This window comes from Anser anser, assembly GCF_964211835.1.
Source record: "Anser anser genome assembly, chromosome: 26".
Taxonomy (NCBI): domain Eukaryota; kingdom Metazoa; phylum Chordata; class Aves; order Anseriformes; family Anatidae; genus Anser; species Anser anser.
Genome location: NC_139747.1, coordinates 3,183,375 through 3,201,067, shown reverse-complemented (window position 1 = coordinate 3,201,067; position 17,693 = coordinate 3,183,375). Strand labels below are relative to the sequence as shown.

Here is a 17,693-nt window from a genome sequence, read left to right as displayed (position 1 = left end):
AAACCTCTCTTCCTCTAATGTGCACGCTGTCACCTCTCTCCTCCCTGCCCCCTCCTCCCCCCAAACAGGGATACAAAGATTTACTTCCCTTATTTAGGGTGATGTAATTGCCTGCTTGAAAAAAATCTCTGTTTGACAAATACTAGCAAATTCCCAGGCAATTACAATGGTAGAAATTTGACTTGACTATTCAGTTTCACTTTCTTTTTCAACTATCTGCCAAAATTGGCAGGAAATTTTAGCCCTAGTCACTTACAAAATATGAAAATATTTATTTTCCTATTGTGTTAACTCATAGACCATATCCACAGTTGTTTAAAATCAACAGAGCTCCAATAAAAGAGTCATGTTAGCTGAGGATCTTGCCCTGAGCATTTTTTAAACACTATGAACATAAGGGTGAAATAAATTCTCAGAGGACAGGGCTTTAAACACATGAATAATCCCACAAATTTCAGTGAACGTAAATCTTTGCAGGATTAGGACTTTGCACTACACTGAGGCCCCTTTGAAAATGTGACTCACTCATTTGTTATATAAATACATATAAACTTAACTTACCCCTCAAAACCTCTGGGAGCAGCACCAGTTCCAGGCAGCTTCAAATGGTGCTGTTGTCAGTTATGAAGCATATAGCTGCAATTAAAGGCACCGGGAGTGACTAATAAATAATTTACATAAGCCCAGTGTTCTGGGACTGTGCCAGGTAAGACTACAGTCATTCAGACATATGGGCTAAACCAAGCGAGAAAGAGAGGCTGGTCCACTGTTTCCACTGGAAGTAAATGAGCAAACCCCAGTTCTGGTCGTTCTCCAGGGAATCGGCACGTGTAGTTCTGGGGCTGGGTCCCAGAAGCAGCTCAGGGGCCAGTTCCCATTTGCTTTCCCATCGTCCTTCCTCACTCACAACATAACCTTGCAGGTTGAGTGGGGAACAGAGGAGCCGCCTTGATCCTGATTTTTAAAGAGTGATTTTGGCTCTTCAACTTGAGAAAGCATCAGAAGGCTGACATTTTGGGGACAGCCCTAAGCAATGGCCAGCTCTGAGAAGTCTCAGGACAACCACCCCAAGATCATTAGGCATTTCTGAAAATTCATGTGCTAAGACTTGAGCTAATCCACTACCTACCTCTTTTAGCCACTTAAAAACCACACTGGCCCTGGCCTTTCGGTGAATTGATGATGAAATAACACATTGGCCATTTTCTGGGATCACTGTCAGTCTTGCAGAGTTAGTTCTTCTCACTAAGCATAAAAACATTAGAAGAAACTGAAGGTCTTTTAATGTAGTAGGTTAACCTGCAAATACAGCCCCTGCTGCAATGCGAGACTGCACACAGAAGGGTGAAGGGCTCAAATAGAGTTTGTTCCATAAAAATATGCCAGCATTTCATCTTTGTCAATTTTCTTTTTCAGCCATGACTGGTCTTGTCGTTCCCCCGATGTAAGGAAGAGGCAGCTTTGCTCCTCTCCCTCTTCCCTTTTTTCCTCTTTTTTTTCATTTTTCTTTTACAGCACAAAACTACTTATTGTGATGGACCACTAAAAAGAAAAAACATAGCACTACAAGCTCTTTTTTGGGGGAAAGCCAGGCCCATGAAAAAAAAAAAAGGAACATTTTTTATGGATTGGACAAGATAGAAGGCTGCATCTTTTACCTGTTTCATATTTCTGACACAACCACATCAACTCCTAAAACATTGTGAATGAAGAATCAGCCAAGAGCCAGGATGACCAACAGTTGGCAGAACGGAATCAGAAATGCAAAGTCTTTCTTGAAAGACACGAAACCTTCCTAAGATTTGTAAAATAATAAAAGGAAAAAGAAATTGGCAAAATGATTCAAGCTCGATATTTTGGATACAATTTGTTTTACTTTGTAGGGGTAAAAAGTTGAAGTTTCTATTTTCTATGGAGCCTTTCAGATATCGATTTAGTTTATGCAGAAAAAAATTCAACAAAACAGGGTACCAGCATGAAAGAATTTCTAGGACAAACTGACACGAATGATGGAACTTTGGTGTATGTGTGTATTTGCTTATAGTTTAACCTCTTTAAAAATGTAAGATGTTTTACAATTATTTAAATAAATAAACTTGTAACTTATTGTATGTAGAGGTAGAAATTAAACCTTTTTTGGATTTTTTCCTCCACTTGTACAATGAAGAAAAATGATGCAAAAATGTAGTGACAAGTTCAATATATATTATTACTGCTGCAGTTGCTCCTCACTTCTTCCCTCTTAGTGAATTCATGTGCAAGGATTTGTAGGATTCTTTCTGATTAACAAACTCATCAGAAACTTTTATACGCATTGTGGTATACAGGACACTAATTCATGTATAAATTTTCATCCTCCTCATCTTTCCCCTCTTCCATTTTTTTCTTTCAATTAAGATATTCAGGTACTAGGATTGTCTGGTGAGTTTCAAAGACCCTACTGGCAAACGAGCGGCACTTGGGGATTTGGACGAATCAGATTTTTCTTGCGGTAGTGAGTTTATTTTATACATTCAGTGTATGAATTGGGAGGGAAAGGGCTCTCTGACATTGTTTTTCCATGTAGTTAGAACACCTTACGTTCAGTTATACTTCATAGTAAGGGTGCATTTATAAAGGGTAAATATGTATTTGAATAATTTATGCACTTTTATCCTGAGTCAATAAAAATGGTAAGTATTTTCCATTTATATACTAAAGTTTATAGAAGTAATTGTTTTGAATTTTTCTGCATTTTCGTGTAAGAAAAAAATGAGTTCTCCTTTGCTTCTCTCCTGAAATTGGAAGGTGAGAAGGCAACAAAACCAATCACTAGTTATCTGAGCAAACAAGAGAACTTGGTATTGATCAAAGAACTCAATTTTGTTGGAAAGCCATTTTTTGAGGAAAAAAAAAAAAAAGTCAGCTATGCTACTCCCCACTAAAATATATAATAACAATATCTGCACAAATAGTTGTTCCTATGATGACATCTTTCTGCTGATAGGTAAACCCTTAGTGTATGGCCCCTGAAACCGCCCTTGTCCATTTGCCCAGTACTTTTACTGATGTGTGAGTAAAATGGGATTCTTGGTGATCCAAGAATATATGGTAGGTGATGTTCAATTCAGTACTGGACTCGGGATGGAGAACAACTGTGACAACCTACACGGTTGAGGTAATTTGGAGCCCATTTGGAGCTAATTTGGATTAGTAACAGACTAGGAAGTCTGTATCTAGAGCCAGGGTTCAAATCCAGCTGCAAGAGTTAGTGACTAGGGCCTGGTGTTGTGTGCGGTATGACTTCATTATGGACCCTCACTGCATGGACAGGCTTCTGGCATAGGACTGCATTCTGCAAATGTGTAAAAATCATTCCTGTGAATAACCCAGTGCAGGAAAGCTGACTCCCTGTGACCAGCCTTCCGAGTCAAACTGTGTGAGAATAGGGCCTCCTTGGAGCTCAATTCTCATGCTGTAGCACAGAGCTCAGCTAATGAGAAATGTACTTGGTATACACGAATATTGACAGGCTGTTTCTTAACCAGAATGTAGCGCAGGAAAGAAGCCAGTGGAGTGCAAAGCCAATGACACTGGCCTACTCCTGCCATTCCTAGAGGTGATGTGCTTGTTGGAAGCAGCTCTGTACTACTCCTGGCTGTGCTGTGACGCTTCAGTAGGGGATTCCTTAGGTACTTTTTCAATGGTGTTGAATTCCTTTTTTAAATGTGAAGGGGGGGGGGGTGTCACTGCCTTCTAAAACTCAAGGCTCAGTTTATCTGCAAAAGTGGCAATTAAAAGCCACTTTCAAAAGAGATTAGGTGAGAACAACGTGTTTTTAAGAAGCATGAATATAGTTAGTTGGAGTCTTGCGGTCAGGTTAGTAAAAAGTGTCTCATTCCAGAAATAAACTCCATGAAATAAAATAACTCACCACTGTTATGGACATTCCTTGACACTGCAGGCTCTCTGCATGCCCTTCATGCCATCAGGGAAGCAGCAGTCACTGGCAGTCAGCAAAGCAAGCAACATTAAAGCCAAGTGCTCCCTGGAATATGAAAGAATCATATGTGTTAAGATGTCCGGAGTTGTACCACAGTACAGCCCTACATTCACCTTTGATAGCACAGTAGGGTGTACTAGCTAACCTGATAACTGCTATTCAGAACAAGAAAAATGAATTGCAGACATCCATGGGTACCAATATCCCAGCACAGCTAAACATGGGAGGTCAAAATTCATGGCTGGATTTCTGCAACCATACAGGGAAAAAAATACAACAGCTTAAGGCTTAGTAAGAGTTGGGGTTAAGAATTCCATCATTTCCTAGCTTTCCAAAAAGTGTCTTCATCAGATTAATTTCTAATATATCATCTCCCTCCCTCCATGTGCAGTACATGCAACTCAAAAACCTCCAAAGCATAAAGGTGTTGGATTTTTTTCCCCTGCCCCTCTCTGAACGGGCTGTGTTCTAATTTTATCATTGCTGCTTATACTCAAAACTCCAAGCCCAGCAAATATTCCAGATAGGAATTTCCAGACCACAGGCAGAAGAGCAGCAGCTCGCTATGACTCCTCACATTTTTTAACAAATAAGTTTTTCACTACAGAATTTCAGTCAGAAAGGTTCCCAATGAAAAACAGAGACATTTCAAGGAAAGTGAGCTATTCTGTTAATTCCCCACCCTTCTTTTTTTAGTATTGCCTAGTCAGTGTATGGACCTAAAAAGAGATAACTGAAATCTCAGGAAGATTCAGAAAAAAAAAAAAAAGTTGGCTAAAAAAATAAAAGGTTGTGAAATTCTCAACGTTCCTTTCACATTTCAGTTACTATTTTATTGGCTCCGTCCAGTTGCACGTGTGGGAGAGCTGTCAGTCCAAATAAAAAATAAAAAAAGAGAAAAAGAAAACCTCCCTAGAAAGCTACTTCAGGTACTTACAGGAAGAGAAACAAACGTAGCTGCCTAAGTGGGTGTAGACAAGGGAAAATGACTCGTTCGGGTTTGATTTGAGCCAAACAAATGGAAAAAAAGGAAACATAGGAATGATGTAGAACATGAATTTTGCTCATGCATGCAAATCCTCGTACTGCAGACAAGTGTAGAAGTTACTGGTAGCTTTACAAAGAGAAAAGGTGTGTAAATAAATGCAATCAAAAATCCTTGAACGTGAAAAGAGGACTTTGGCAGTGGCAAGACACCCAACAAAAAGGAAAAGTAATGTAAAAAATTTCTGTGTAAGGATTTTTTCAATGTAATAAGCAAACCTGTCCTCTTTTAGTTATTGCTATTTACTATTCCCCAACAGCTTTCCTTTTGTCACTAGGAAGATGAAAGTGTTGCAATAGGTAATTACAGATTTTATCATAATTTGGAAAGAGTACATTTTATTTCATTATTTATCTTGGTATAGTATCTTACTCTCCCTATTTCTTTGCACACTTCCAATATGCATGGTTTTTAAAGACCGTTTCCTCCCTTCTGTAAATTAAGGCCTCATTTCTCCCCACTGTATAGTTTTTGGGTTTGTTTGGGGTTGGCTGGTCGTTTTTGTTTGGTTTGGTTGGTTTGGTTTGTTTTGTTATTTTTGTTTGTTTTTGTTTTTGTTTTGTTTTGTTTTGCTTTGTCAGTTATATACGGTATGAAGTTGCTATGCACAGAGCTTTTGTAAAGATAGCTTTTTTTGTTTACTGTTTTTAATGGTCCTACTTATGGAAGAATATCTTGTTTGTAAAATGAATATGTCTACTTCAGTTTTAAACTTTAAATTATCCTAACAAAAAAATAAAATTTTTGTACTGTAAACAAGGGGGGGGAATTATCTTAATTTCAGAGTACTCCAATGTGCTTTTTTCTTTATTTTTTCTCATCCCCATGAGTCACTCAAGGCACTGTTACAGCAACGACTCCTTAAGAAAATGTGAATTATACGCTGGGTGACAGGTTCCACATCAAGCCTCCATGCCTGTCTGTAAGATCTCCCCCCAGCATTTGGGAGAGTGAAAGCTGGGTTATACCAGGCACACCAAGGCAGTAATGGTCCCCTCTGACCTCCTCCTTATTACAGCTAATTTACAAAGCAGGCAGCGCCTTTGTGAGAATTTCATCCATTTTGGGGTGGGAAGGAACCAAAATGTAGAGTAGATGTCATTTCTTTTTCAGAAACCTTCCCTTTCTGCTAGTACTTACAGTTAGTCAAAGCATGAATCAAAAGCCAAAGCCTGGAGTGACGGAGAGGGGCCTTTCTGGGCCTGCCCGGGGAACTGAATTTGTGGTTTGGGCCTTGGGCCTCCTTTAGCCAGGTCTTCACGGACACCTCTGAGCCACGACGCTGTGCTGCAACGATGAGTCCCACTGCCACCCACAAACTAAACTAAACCACCATCCCCACAACAGCAAAACAAACAACAAAACCATCAAGGATCAGTTAGATTGTCATGCTGAAGCTATTTTAATATCAATATCTCGCCCAGTTCGTAAAAACACGTGGTGAAACAATTTTTCTTGGTCTCCATTAAGACAAATACAGGCTAGAAATCTACCACCTTCTTAAATCGTAATTCACTAAGCTGAACTCAAGATCAGATTGTTCAGTCTTCCTTTGTAAGACTGTTGCCATGCAAGCAGAAAGAATTCAATGGCATGTGCCCCGTTTTCCAAAGGCAAGTTACTTGGCTAGCCTTTATCTTGTCCAGCGTCCTGAAGGACCGCGTGCTTCTGGCAGCAGTGATGAACCAAAACTCACCTACGCTGCCACCAAAAGCACAGCCAGACTTCGCCTAGGAGCAGACAAATACAGCCAGGCATGCCCCTGCTGCACAAAAGCCCTCTAGAAAGCCAGATTGGCTCCCACTCTCCTCTTCCTTTACAGGTCTCTTCTAGATGGCTGTTTTGTCAGAACTTGAATTTCACTTTAATAAATGGTGAAACAATAGCCACTCTCTCAACCACTTACGCAGGGCAGCTAGGGAATTGCCAGACCAGTTAAAATATTTATCTCAGTGACAACACACAGCTGTTGAGGTGCAAAGATCTGAAGCTTTAATCGCACCGGGTTATTTAAGTAGGAATGTCTCATTAACTCTGCTTGCAGAACTGGATTAAACAGACAGCTGGTGGCCAGAGGAGAGGGTGCAGACAGAGCAGCCATGACAGAGACAACATTGAGCAAACATCAGTGTAGATAAGGGGATGCAGGAAACCCAACACTTCCCCCTCCCAAAGTGGAAGGCACCAAAACGCTGTCTCGTGGAGGCAACATAAGGAGGTTGGGGCAGGGAAACCGTATCTGCTGGCCTGCTTCCGCTGTGGTTGTGCGAAGGAATCTCCTGTTTACAACACTAACAGAAAAAGGCACGGGAATGGCAAAACACAGGCCTGTCCATTGCCAGTGCCTCTTCCTGTGGTGGCAGGTGGACGGAGCATGCTATTTGCTTAGTAGTCTGTGAGCTTTATGGCACGCCTACCTGGGGACACATCCCAGCTCATTTTTGTCCATGGTCTCAAACTCAATCCAGTGTAGCTGCCACTACTCATGTTTGAATTGAAGTTATTAAGTCTGTCTCTGTAATGAGAAGGTGTAATCTCGACACCATAAAAATCAGTGGGTTCAAACCTACCATATTTAATCCCGGATCAAGGCTCTAATTAACGTGATTCTGGTCAGAAATGGCGGAATCTCTTCCCTGGAAAAACACATCTTTTGTTTCAAAGAGATCACATCTTCTCTTGCAGTTTAAGTTTAAACGATGTCACAGCAGAACACTTTCCTCTTACTGAGCTGAAACAAATCAAAACATGCATGTTTAGATTTTCTTTATCCTCCTATCCATTTATTTTAACAGAGCTGTTCTTTTCAATAGAAAAACCGACTCACCCAAAGGCATGCCAGCCAATGCCATGAGTTTGCCTCCTCACTGAAATAACTAACTAAATAAAGCTGCCTTTTTTTTCCGTATTTAAGGTGAGAAAAAACTACCCAGAAGATGACAGCTACAACACGTCAACCCCAAAACGGAGCAGGGAAAATAACTAATTACTTTCCATGCATCAGGAAAGAGTTGATCTTAGCCCCAGCACCGATCCCCCATTTAGCTCCTGGGCTTCATACCAAATACCAGTTTATAAAGAAGCTTCTACACGCAGTGTTTGCTGTTGTATGTATGCAGTTCACTGCGTAACTTTTGTCTATTTTCTAATTGTCAACCTTCCTTAGTACTTGAGGAACAGTGAAAAGGGAGGGGAGAGTGGAGCGGGCGAATAAATAGCTAGCACAAGCCAGAGAGATTGTCTATCGGTAATAATAGCATCTCTCCCTGTTTACAAGCTGAAAACTTGACAAGACATGGGCCAGATCCTCAGCTATCATAAACCTCAGTGAGTGGAGGTGTACCAATTTATGCCATCTATAGAGCTGGCCATATAATTACTTTCCCCTCTGGCCTGCAAACCAGAAGCACAGCTACAAAATAAATGAAAAAAAATACAAGCATTGGATTTCTTTTATGTTCCTGTTCATCCTAGCACAGCACCCAAAAGTGCACACATCACTTTCATTACTTACACTACAGTGGTGTGCGAGGGTTCAAAATCCATCCCCACCATGGAGGGCGATATATAAACAAGTAATGAAAACACTTCCTGACCCAAAGAAGTTACCATCAATTTTCAGGTTAACACACTGCTTGGATTAGGAGCCGGAAAGCACAGGAGGTGGGACAAGAGAAATGAATGACTTTAAATATAAAGGTGACTTTAAATATCAGCTGTGTTGCCAGTTCTCATGCTTACAGTTTTTTTCCAGTTTTGAAGGTCTTTTGCAAATGTCTAACTTCCAGAGGCAGAGGAACTTGAGCTCCTTAAGTAACTCTCTGGCCTGCTAATTTACAGAGGAAGATCCTGAAAAACACAATTCAGCTTTTCAGAAAGGCACCTACGAGTAAGAATAAAATTAACCACAATTGTAAAGTCATGATTTTCTAGGAGATGACTCCTAATTTCTGGGATTAATAGAGCCTACGGTATACAGAAATATTTCCAGTAGCAAGTAGGCTTTTGAGAGTGCTTCAAATCCATTCTGAGAACGCCACTAATCTTGATGAGAAATTCAAGCACCCCTACTTTTCTCAGGAATGTTTGGTTTAAGTGGCTGCAGCAATGCACTGCAACAGACTGCTGGTGCTGCAGGATTCAGATGTAGAAGGAGTTATCTCAACACTTCACTGAGATCGCAGGAACTTGATTGAAATTTACCAGCAGGGTCCCTATGACACTGCAATTGCTGTAGTCATTTCTTTGTCTTTAAAATGCCATATAATTGCTAATGTAATTAGTGATGTATACAGAGGGGGCCTGTGCAATTACCAAGTCCTAAGATCAAGTAATTAATGTTCTGTCAACAAAACTGCAACTGTTTCATTAACAACTGTCTGGATCTGAAAACAGATCAACTCAGAACGTTACCCACTTGGCTGAGTTTTGCAATAGCAGCGAATTCAAACCCAAAACGTACCAGCCCAGATCGGCTAGGATTGTGGCATCCTCCCCCTAGCACTGCCACTCATTTCTCCTCCCACTAAGAGTCCTTCACACCGCCCACAGAGAGAGGTAGTCTTTGTAGTCTGCTACCATGCTGCCAGCTGAGGTTGCCAGTTCTATGAATCTTGAGGATTAAACGCTTGAAAAGGGTTTCAAGGACCTGTAAAATTTTATTAAACATTGTGGAACTTTTTTTTTTCTTTTTTTTTTTTTTTTCTGGTAATGCTTCCAATTCTGCAGTCCTTTGAATTTGCTTCATATTGCCAAACATTTCTCTACCACCATGGACACTTATCTCCTAGAGTAAAAGTAGGAGCTGGGTGTCACCTTGACTTGATTTGTCATTCTTCCTTTACACAGTTGGTATGCTCTGCAGAGAGGAAACAAAGCTATGCCTTGTCTTTTCCTTACAGCTACTTTCCTTTTGACACGTCCCATCCCCTCAAGTGTTAACCAAAGCACTTGTGTGTCTCTCACTTACCTCCCCATTTCAATGCTCATACCAAGAGTGGTCATACCACTGGTTTTCACCAGTGAAACCCAGACATTCAAAGGCTAGCAGGAGCTGTACTGGTCCATGACTCAGGCCTGTGCAGTGCAATCTTGAGCACCATCTACTGGTCCTTTATCTCCCAGTTTGCTGCTTAGAGAGGGATTAAAGGTCCTCTTCTCCCAGAACACAACACGGACTCAACATCCTCGTGCACCACGGTGTACTTCAAGCGTAAAATATGGGAATGGCCCCTGCAGCTTACATACACCACTTGCTGAGCAATGGGCTTTAACACCAGCACTGCCTTCAACCCTCAGATGAGTTCTGCACTTCACAGCCTCCTAATTCACCAGATGATGAGGTTTCTATCATTACTGTACCTGGCAGCCAGCTTCAAAGTCAGGCCTGCTCTCCCTGAATGCGTTTTCCCTGCCGCAGAATTGCACAGTGTACGGTTAACAAGCTAAGTGGTACACAAAAGCTGTGGTGGTAGAATGGAATTAAGCAGCAGAAGCAAGAGGGATCAGCGAGGATTTCCGGTGAGATTTGAAACACAAACAAGCATGAGGAACTCTAAAAGTACACAATTTTTCCTCCCGCTCTGTGCGTGTCATTTTATTACAGGGTAATTAAAGAACACTTTAAAATTGTGATTAATAGGCTTTTCAGCTTCAGAGAAATCAAATCTTTGATGTCAGTTGCTTAAACATTCAGTTTACTTTGCCATTGAGGAATGCAAATAAATAAGGAATGGCAAGAGAAGGGTTTTTTTTTCTTCCTTTCATTTTGCTTACTATAAGAAAGTTTTCCTTTCTTCCTTCTTTCCTTCTCTCCTTCTTTCCTTCCTTCCCTCCTTCCTCCAATGAATCCGTCTGGGATCTGTACACAGGTGGGGGATGGCTGGGTTGCTTTCCTCTGCCTCTATTCCTACTGCCTGCTGCAGCCTGCAGTTTGAATCATGGACTAGGGAGTCTGCAGCATCTTCAGTACACAGTTCCTGCCCTATCCATGTCATCCTTCTTTATCTGCAGGCCTGCCGAGATCCCCTGAATTGAAAGAGAAGAAGAATTTCAGTCTTGAGGGGTCTTGTCTGTAGATCAATGCAGACCACCAAGAGGTTAGCCTCTGTACATTGCCAAACCCAAGAACTTTGCCTTGTAGACTTGTCTTGCCCTGCTCACTGGGAGAAGCGGGTGTCAGCTCGTACATGCTGCTGGACAGGAGGGCACAGGGTCTTCAGATAAAAGGCTGCAATTAGGAGGAGCCACCTTTTCAGAGATACGCTATTCCCTTTCATCCCAACATCTCTTTTATCCCAGTGGCTCAGCCACGAGGTTGAGATTAACCTGAAAACACAGCACACTTCAACAAGGCAACATTCTCTGGGCTCGGGACAGACCTCGGTTCTAGGACAGAAAGGGGCAGTACACAGTGTAACCTAAGGATGCAACGCAATCAGGAGTGGAGACAAAGGGCCACAGCCTTGTCTCACACGTGCCAGCTGCCCAGCACCTCAAAAACTCCAACATGCCGACCTGCACAAGAGCAGAGCTGCACATGGCTCAAACAGCAGCTGATACTCACACCCAACCGGTGTACAAGGCGCTGAACAACTAAATTGTAGCCCTGTGCCAAGCTTTGCAGTGGCTGCCTCTGTGCCATCTGACCATACGGTTTTAAGGTTCCCTTTTCGAGAAAGCTCCAACCCAGCAGCAACGTTTCTCATTTTCTCTTAATTTTAGTTTTCAAAGGAGGTGAAGGCAGCAAATGCAGAGGGTGCAGATCCCAAGCCAACACCAGGTGGCTTCACAGCCCGTTCCCTGGGGATAAGGGACTTCTCCGGACATCACCGAGGGAACGAGCTGCTTGCTCCCTTTCTCTGTAGCAACACTAGCACATCTCAGATGCACGAAGCTTAGTTTGCTGCTTAGTTTGAGCCACTGATTAAGCAATGCCCCTCTAGAGTGGTTGTTTTTATTTCACAGAACTGTTTTTAACCCTGGCTGAATTTACACATGACAGACTTGAGGAAGAAATCAGTTCCAACGGCCCCTATTTGCCCTTTGGTTTAAGATCTGGACTCCATAACCACACAGCACAGCCCTCGGTAGCTGGTATCGCACACCTTTTGTCTGAAAGATTCTGGAGGTGCCCATTCCTGTAGCAGTATTTTCAGCCCACTGGCAGCCTATATGGACAATAGCTTTTCTTAAAGAGTAATTGTTACCTTTTCTTTTCCCCCTTTCTTCACTCAGCCTTTCCCTTTACATCCATAACTACGGCTCTGTCTGATGAACGTACCTGACCAGAGATCGCTGACACTCCAACACCTGAATGCCTTCGAGGATCTTGCCCCCAAGTGATTTGCCTAAAGCCCATTCGGATGTCTGTGGGACAAGCAGAGACTTAAACCCATGCCCTAGAAGTGACAGAGGTACTTAAGAAAAGAAATAAAATTAAAAAGGCAGGTCTCCAAGTTTGAGCTGAATGTCTGAATCCATTATGCACACACACAAGCACCACTCTCGTTAAATATTCTTGAAACATTACTGGTAGTGATTTTCTTCCTGGTGATGTTTACTCGTTCCTCGAATCCTGCCTGACACACCCCCTTCCTCCCAAATATTTGTAACCTGTCACACCTATATGCAGATTAAAATTATGGATGCTTTTCATTCAATTGCTCTTGGAAGAAAAAGGCGGGGGAAGGACTGGGGGAAAAAAGAGAGCCAGGTTTAATACTCTACAGTAGCACGAACCTCTTGGGCATAAAACATCGTTCAGGTAGACACATCTGGTGAAATGCATCACATCAAATTAGTATCAAGGGTATTGAGATTCTAAGACGACTGGCAGACAATTCCCCTTCTAATGTACTGCTTTTTAGATTGTTGAAGAAACTTGAATCCCAAATCTCCTGTGAAATGAGTGATACTAAACATGCCTGCTCAAATACTGAAAGTGAAGATCAAAGACGCAGTGTCCAAATTGGCTTTGCAAACAAAGCAAGCCCGGAGATCCCCAAGAGAACGTGGTGCTAATTTTATCAGATCTCCTTGACTTCTTCCTCCCAACAGTTTGTCATTTAAGAAAAATAATAACGAGAATGCATTTCTCTTTATCTGTCCGGAGCCTTGTTGTAAGACAAACAAATTCATTCCCTTTTAAATATATGCTCTGCAAGTCACCTAATAGTCTTAATCTGGTTTAAATGAAAAAAGAGCCTTTCACCCCCTGAAAGATACCTACATTGAGTCCCCCAACCACACAGACACAAACACACACGGCCATGAATATTTCAATACAGCTCGGCCTTTCAGATCAATACTGGCAACTCTCAAGTTCTATTGATTTTTTCAGAGGTTTGGCTCACAAGGGTGATAAAATATTTCTCAAGTTATGAAACCTGAGTTAAGGAGCTTTTGCTGACACTTCAGCATTTACTAGACACATCTCTCTCCCTCCGTCTCGATTTATGACTAAGCAATAAGTCTTGGCAAGGCGGGCAATATCATCCCATAGGGCCCACTTAAGGTCAAAAAGAGAAGTCAGGATAATAGGACAGCCCTTAAGGTCCCTAAACTTCTGTTTTCTGAGGTAATCACTTCTTCTTTTCCACATGCCCTCAAAGTCCTTATTCCAACATTCATTAGGCAGTGAGTGAAATTCCCTTTCAGTGCACCTCTGTAAGCTGTCAAAAAGAAAGGGACACTAAAGCAGACACCAAATAAAGCAACTCCCTGCTGAGGCAAGGAAGCTAATCGTCTCCATATGGAAAGGAAATATACTTAATTATGTATTTATGCATGTCATTGCAGGCTTATATCTTGTTTCACTTTCATCCACAATGATCCAAACCTATTTAAATATAATGAGTAAACATTTCTGTTTTTACAATAACATAAGCAAATGGTTTCTCAGCGTTTCCCAACCATTTCCTCGCAGAACAAGGCAATTCAGTGTAGTTGTTATTATTTGTACTGAAGCAGCACCTAGGGAAGCTAGTCCTGGACCATGACTCCATTGTGCTGAGGTGTTTATAAGCACAAAAACCAGAAGGCAATCACTGGCCCCAAAGAGTTTACAATCAAACTGAAAAGCATCTTCAGTTAAGAGGTGGAATCTGTGGATTCCAGTTCCAATATTCCTATTATTCCCTCGCAAAGTGGGTACCTCTGCACAATAAAGAATTAAAGTTTGGGCCTGGTGGATAGCATATGGGCTAACATACGAGCAATTTGGGGACCAAGGCTCTGTGCTGACCCCTGCCATGGGACCTGTTGCATACAACAGGCTGATAATGCTCCCTGCTCACGTACCTCAGTTTCCCTTTCTCCTCTTTGTGCTGTCCCACCTGCTTACAGTGTAGATTCCTGGGTGTAGGGCTTGGCTACACCAGGTCCAGACAAAGGCCTGATCTCAAGGAGAGTAGAATATACACAAGCCATAAATCTTACATCAGAGTCTACCCAGGCAACATTAACCTACTTAAAAAATAATAAACACATTTCAAGTATTAGAACTCTGCTGCTGAAATCAAAAGCACCACCTATTGCTGGATGTGTTTGAGGGCAGGCTGATTAGCGGTGGACGCACAAATCAGTTTGCATGCACACATGCACAGATGAGAGCCAAGGCTTAATTCAGTTCCCCTCTTTGTTCTGATCCTTGTTAATCGTTCTACACCTATCATGACACCTATCACTGAAGCATCACAAGGCATTTTTGTAAAAAGATGAGTACTTATCATTCCTTGTGAACTGATAGCAGCAGAAGGAATAAAAACGAGGTTAACTGACTTGACCCACGTAAGTGATCCAGTCCACAGCAGCTCTATTGATTCCCCATTGCCTTCTCCATCTTCCCCTCCATTTTGTATCAGCGCCTTTGTTTGCAGGAATTAGGATTCATCTGTCATCACTTGAAATTTAAAGACCTTTCTCTTGGAACAACCTCATTAAGCAGGACAAGTCCTACAGACTCTCATTACACACCAGTGCCATCTCCTTCGGAGGACACATATCGGTGTTTACCACGTACAATAGGCAGGGCGTTGCACGAAATGCTCTCATTACCTTCAAATGGGCGATCTGAAATCTCCGCGTTGCACGTTAAGAGATATTAGCAGGATGGTAATTACTGGCTAGTAGACACAGAAGCCATATTACTTCGTCCATGACCCATTTTGCAGCAGTTGAAAATCTTTGTGGACCAGGACGTTGCTGTGCTGTGGGGCTGAGAGCGAAGGACCAGATGCCGGTCCTGGCCCTCCAGCAGCAGCACGCCCACTGAGACCCAATCCTCAAGGCTCAGTTCCACCTTTCTTATTACTTACCCCGCTTCGGGACCCTTAGGAATTCGGAAGACTTCCATCAACCACAGCAGGCCTCTGGTCTCAGTTTCCTTAGGTGAAATAATTTCAGCTGCACATAACTGTCCTGTGCCACGAATACCAGGAGAAGCCAAGGCAGCAGCTCTCCTATATGTGTCCGACTTCTCCCCTAGAGCAAATACTCTGCTCCCTGTGAGGACACAAGCATATCTTCAAAGCCTCACTGAACAAATAAAGCAATGCAATGATCAGCCATTTATTTATTTTTTAAAAGTCCTTCCTATTGTTGCTTTACACTCTTTTTTTTTTTTTTTTTCCCAGCTGCAGCAATATGATGGCATGATGGCTTGAAGGACTTTACTACCACAGCCCCTAAATCCCCTCCCTGATCAGTATGCTGCATGGCTCCTCCATTTAATATGTATTCTCACTTTTGGTGCATTGCCCCCAAGACTTAGCATTTTATATTTTTCTGCATTAAAACAGCATTCTCCATTTATTGGTCGCAGAGTCAAGCCCTTCTAATGGAGGTAGCAGTACTCCTTGCTCAGTACATCCTCTGCTTTTGGAAAAAATAAGCTAAAATTTATACAGTTCTCATACATACACAAGATAATACTGGGAAGAGAAATTCTCAAGAACACCTACATAACTTCAAATCTCAAGAACACCTACATAACTTCAAATCTTAAAGCATGTAAATACCTTTGAAATATCATGCCTGTGAAGCCTTAATTCAGAAGTACTAAGCAAATAGTTATTATGATACATCATACTTCAGGGAAAAAAAATAAAAATCAAGATAATTATTTATCCTAAGACACAGTTTAGTAACTTAACTTCTGGCCTCCTCCCTGAAATTATCAGTAAATCTTTTCTGATATATAAAAAAAGTAAATTAATTAATCTTGTTCCAGATACTAAGTTGCTTTTTGGTAGTTCAGGAGTATAATAATATCTCTGCTTCTTTGTTTAAAACAATATATATATATATATATATTTATTCAGTAGCATCAAGAAGCCTTGAGGCCTTTGAGACCAGGGACACAGTGTGCAAACCACCGTCCACCATGTGGCAGGAGTCTGTCCCAGCCACCTGTGTGTGACAGAGGAGGTTTGAGGGGGAACAAGAGTGCAAAGGAAAGACCTGGCCAGATTCACAGGCTCAGTGGCCAAGGCCAGGTGGAAGCCACAAGAGCCATTCTCGGAGCTGCAGCCTGCAATGTAAAAAGGTAACACAAGGAACAGCAGCATTTTACTTCCAAAGTGATTCACACAAACAGAGGATTTATGTACTTAGCAAAGACCCACTGATAGTTGTACTCCTCTGGTCTATGTATGACCTCCAGAAATTGTCTGAATTGCATTTAGATATAGCAGTGCACCTAGGAAAGCTCATTTGGGAGACCCTTCCTTGCAGTCACAGAGAGCTTGGCACGCAAGTCCAACTCTTCCAAGCTCCATTTCTCTGCCTGCTGTGATAGTCTTCAAGACTTTCAGGCAGTAGGAGGCAAAAAGAAACCCACTTTATTTCATTTCTTCAAGCAAAACCCATCTTTTCCCCCTTGCCTGGCTAAGAGGATTCATTATTCCCTACATTTAAGCGCATTTCAAGTAGGTTCAGCAGCCCAGCTCAGTGCAAGTAAGGGGAGCTCTGTAGCTGCATCCCAGCTTGCCACTTCAGACACGTAACACAAGCACACGCCGCCCAATCCAGACCCTCTGCCTCCCATGGCAGCAATACCTTTGAAGAATTCCAAGTTAGTTAAAGCCTACCTCAAAAGCCCATGTTGGCCATCTCTAATCAAATTACACTTTCCAAGCTGTTCACTTACAAAACCTCCTGAAATGGTTTCTAATATTTTTCCCACAACTGGTGTTAAACCGTAATTGCTTGCTGTATCTTTTTGCCCCTCTTGAATAATGGGTGTTAGATTTGCCACTTTATAGTCCTTGGGAATGTGACCTGTCATTATAAAGCTTCTAAAAATATCAGTTAACACTTCACAATTTTCTCTCCTTTATTTCCTTTAACAGCCACGGATGTACCCTCCCTGGACCAGATACCTGATCTGCCTTTGAGCGTAAAACCTTTCAGCAATAATTTTTGCAGTCATTTGCACACTAACACCTTTAATGTGCCTGGGAATAGAAAGTCAGGTCTTTAACTGATGTAAACTGGCATCACTCCACTGATTTAAACAGTTACCTCAGTTTACACCAGTTGAGGAGTTTGGTAACAATTTCTATACGTTTACATCATTTAAAAGCCCAAACAAACTAATTTATCATTATTTAAAAGAAAAGACGGATGTAATTAACTCGAGTACTTCACAGGAGACCAAATCATACA

General features: G+C 41.8%; 1 protein-coding gene and 1 long non-coding RNA gene across 4 annotated transcripts in view; one reads left to right on the top strand and one right to left on the bottom strand.

Moving 5' to 3' along the window:
• EBF2 (EBF transcription factor 2) overlaps window positions 1-5,786 on the top strand; it is a 152,156-nt gene extending 146,370 nt beyond the window's left edge. For 2 of the 3 annotated variants that reach the window (XM_083811657.1, XM_083811652.1), the window contains exon 16: window positions 1,417-5,786. In XM_083811657.1, coding sequence (XP_083667783.1) covers window positions 1,417-1,448 — 32 coding nt within the window. In that variant the 3' untranslated portion in view covers window positions 1,449-5,786. The remainder of the gene's footprint in view (window positions 1-1,416) is intronic. The other variant, XM_083811653.1, reaches the window with a different exon arrangement.
• LOC310886736 overlaps window positions 1-17,693 on the bottom strand; it is a 53,642-nt gene that overhangs the window by 8,645 nt on the left and 27,304 nt on the right. Inside the window, exons 11-19 of the long non-coding RNA XR_014575441.1 lie at window positions 15,344-15,530; window positions 12,310-12,395; window positions 10,803-11,054; window positions 9,490-9,675; window positions 8,769-8,876; window positions 7,598-7,758; window positions 1,659-4,027; window positions 1,130-1,245; window positions 562-636 (exon numbers count right to left, since the gene is read on the bottom strand). This is a non-coding gene — a long non-coding RNA (uncharacterized lncRNA). The remainder of the gene's footprint in view (window positions 1-561; window positions 637-1,129; window positions 1,246-1,658; window positions 4,028-7,597; window positions 7,759-8,768; window positions 8,877-9,489; window positions 9,676-10,802; window positions 11,055-12,309; window positions 12,396-15,343; window positions 15,531-17,693) is intronic.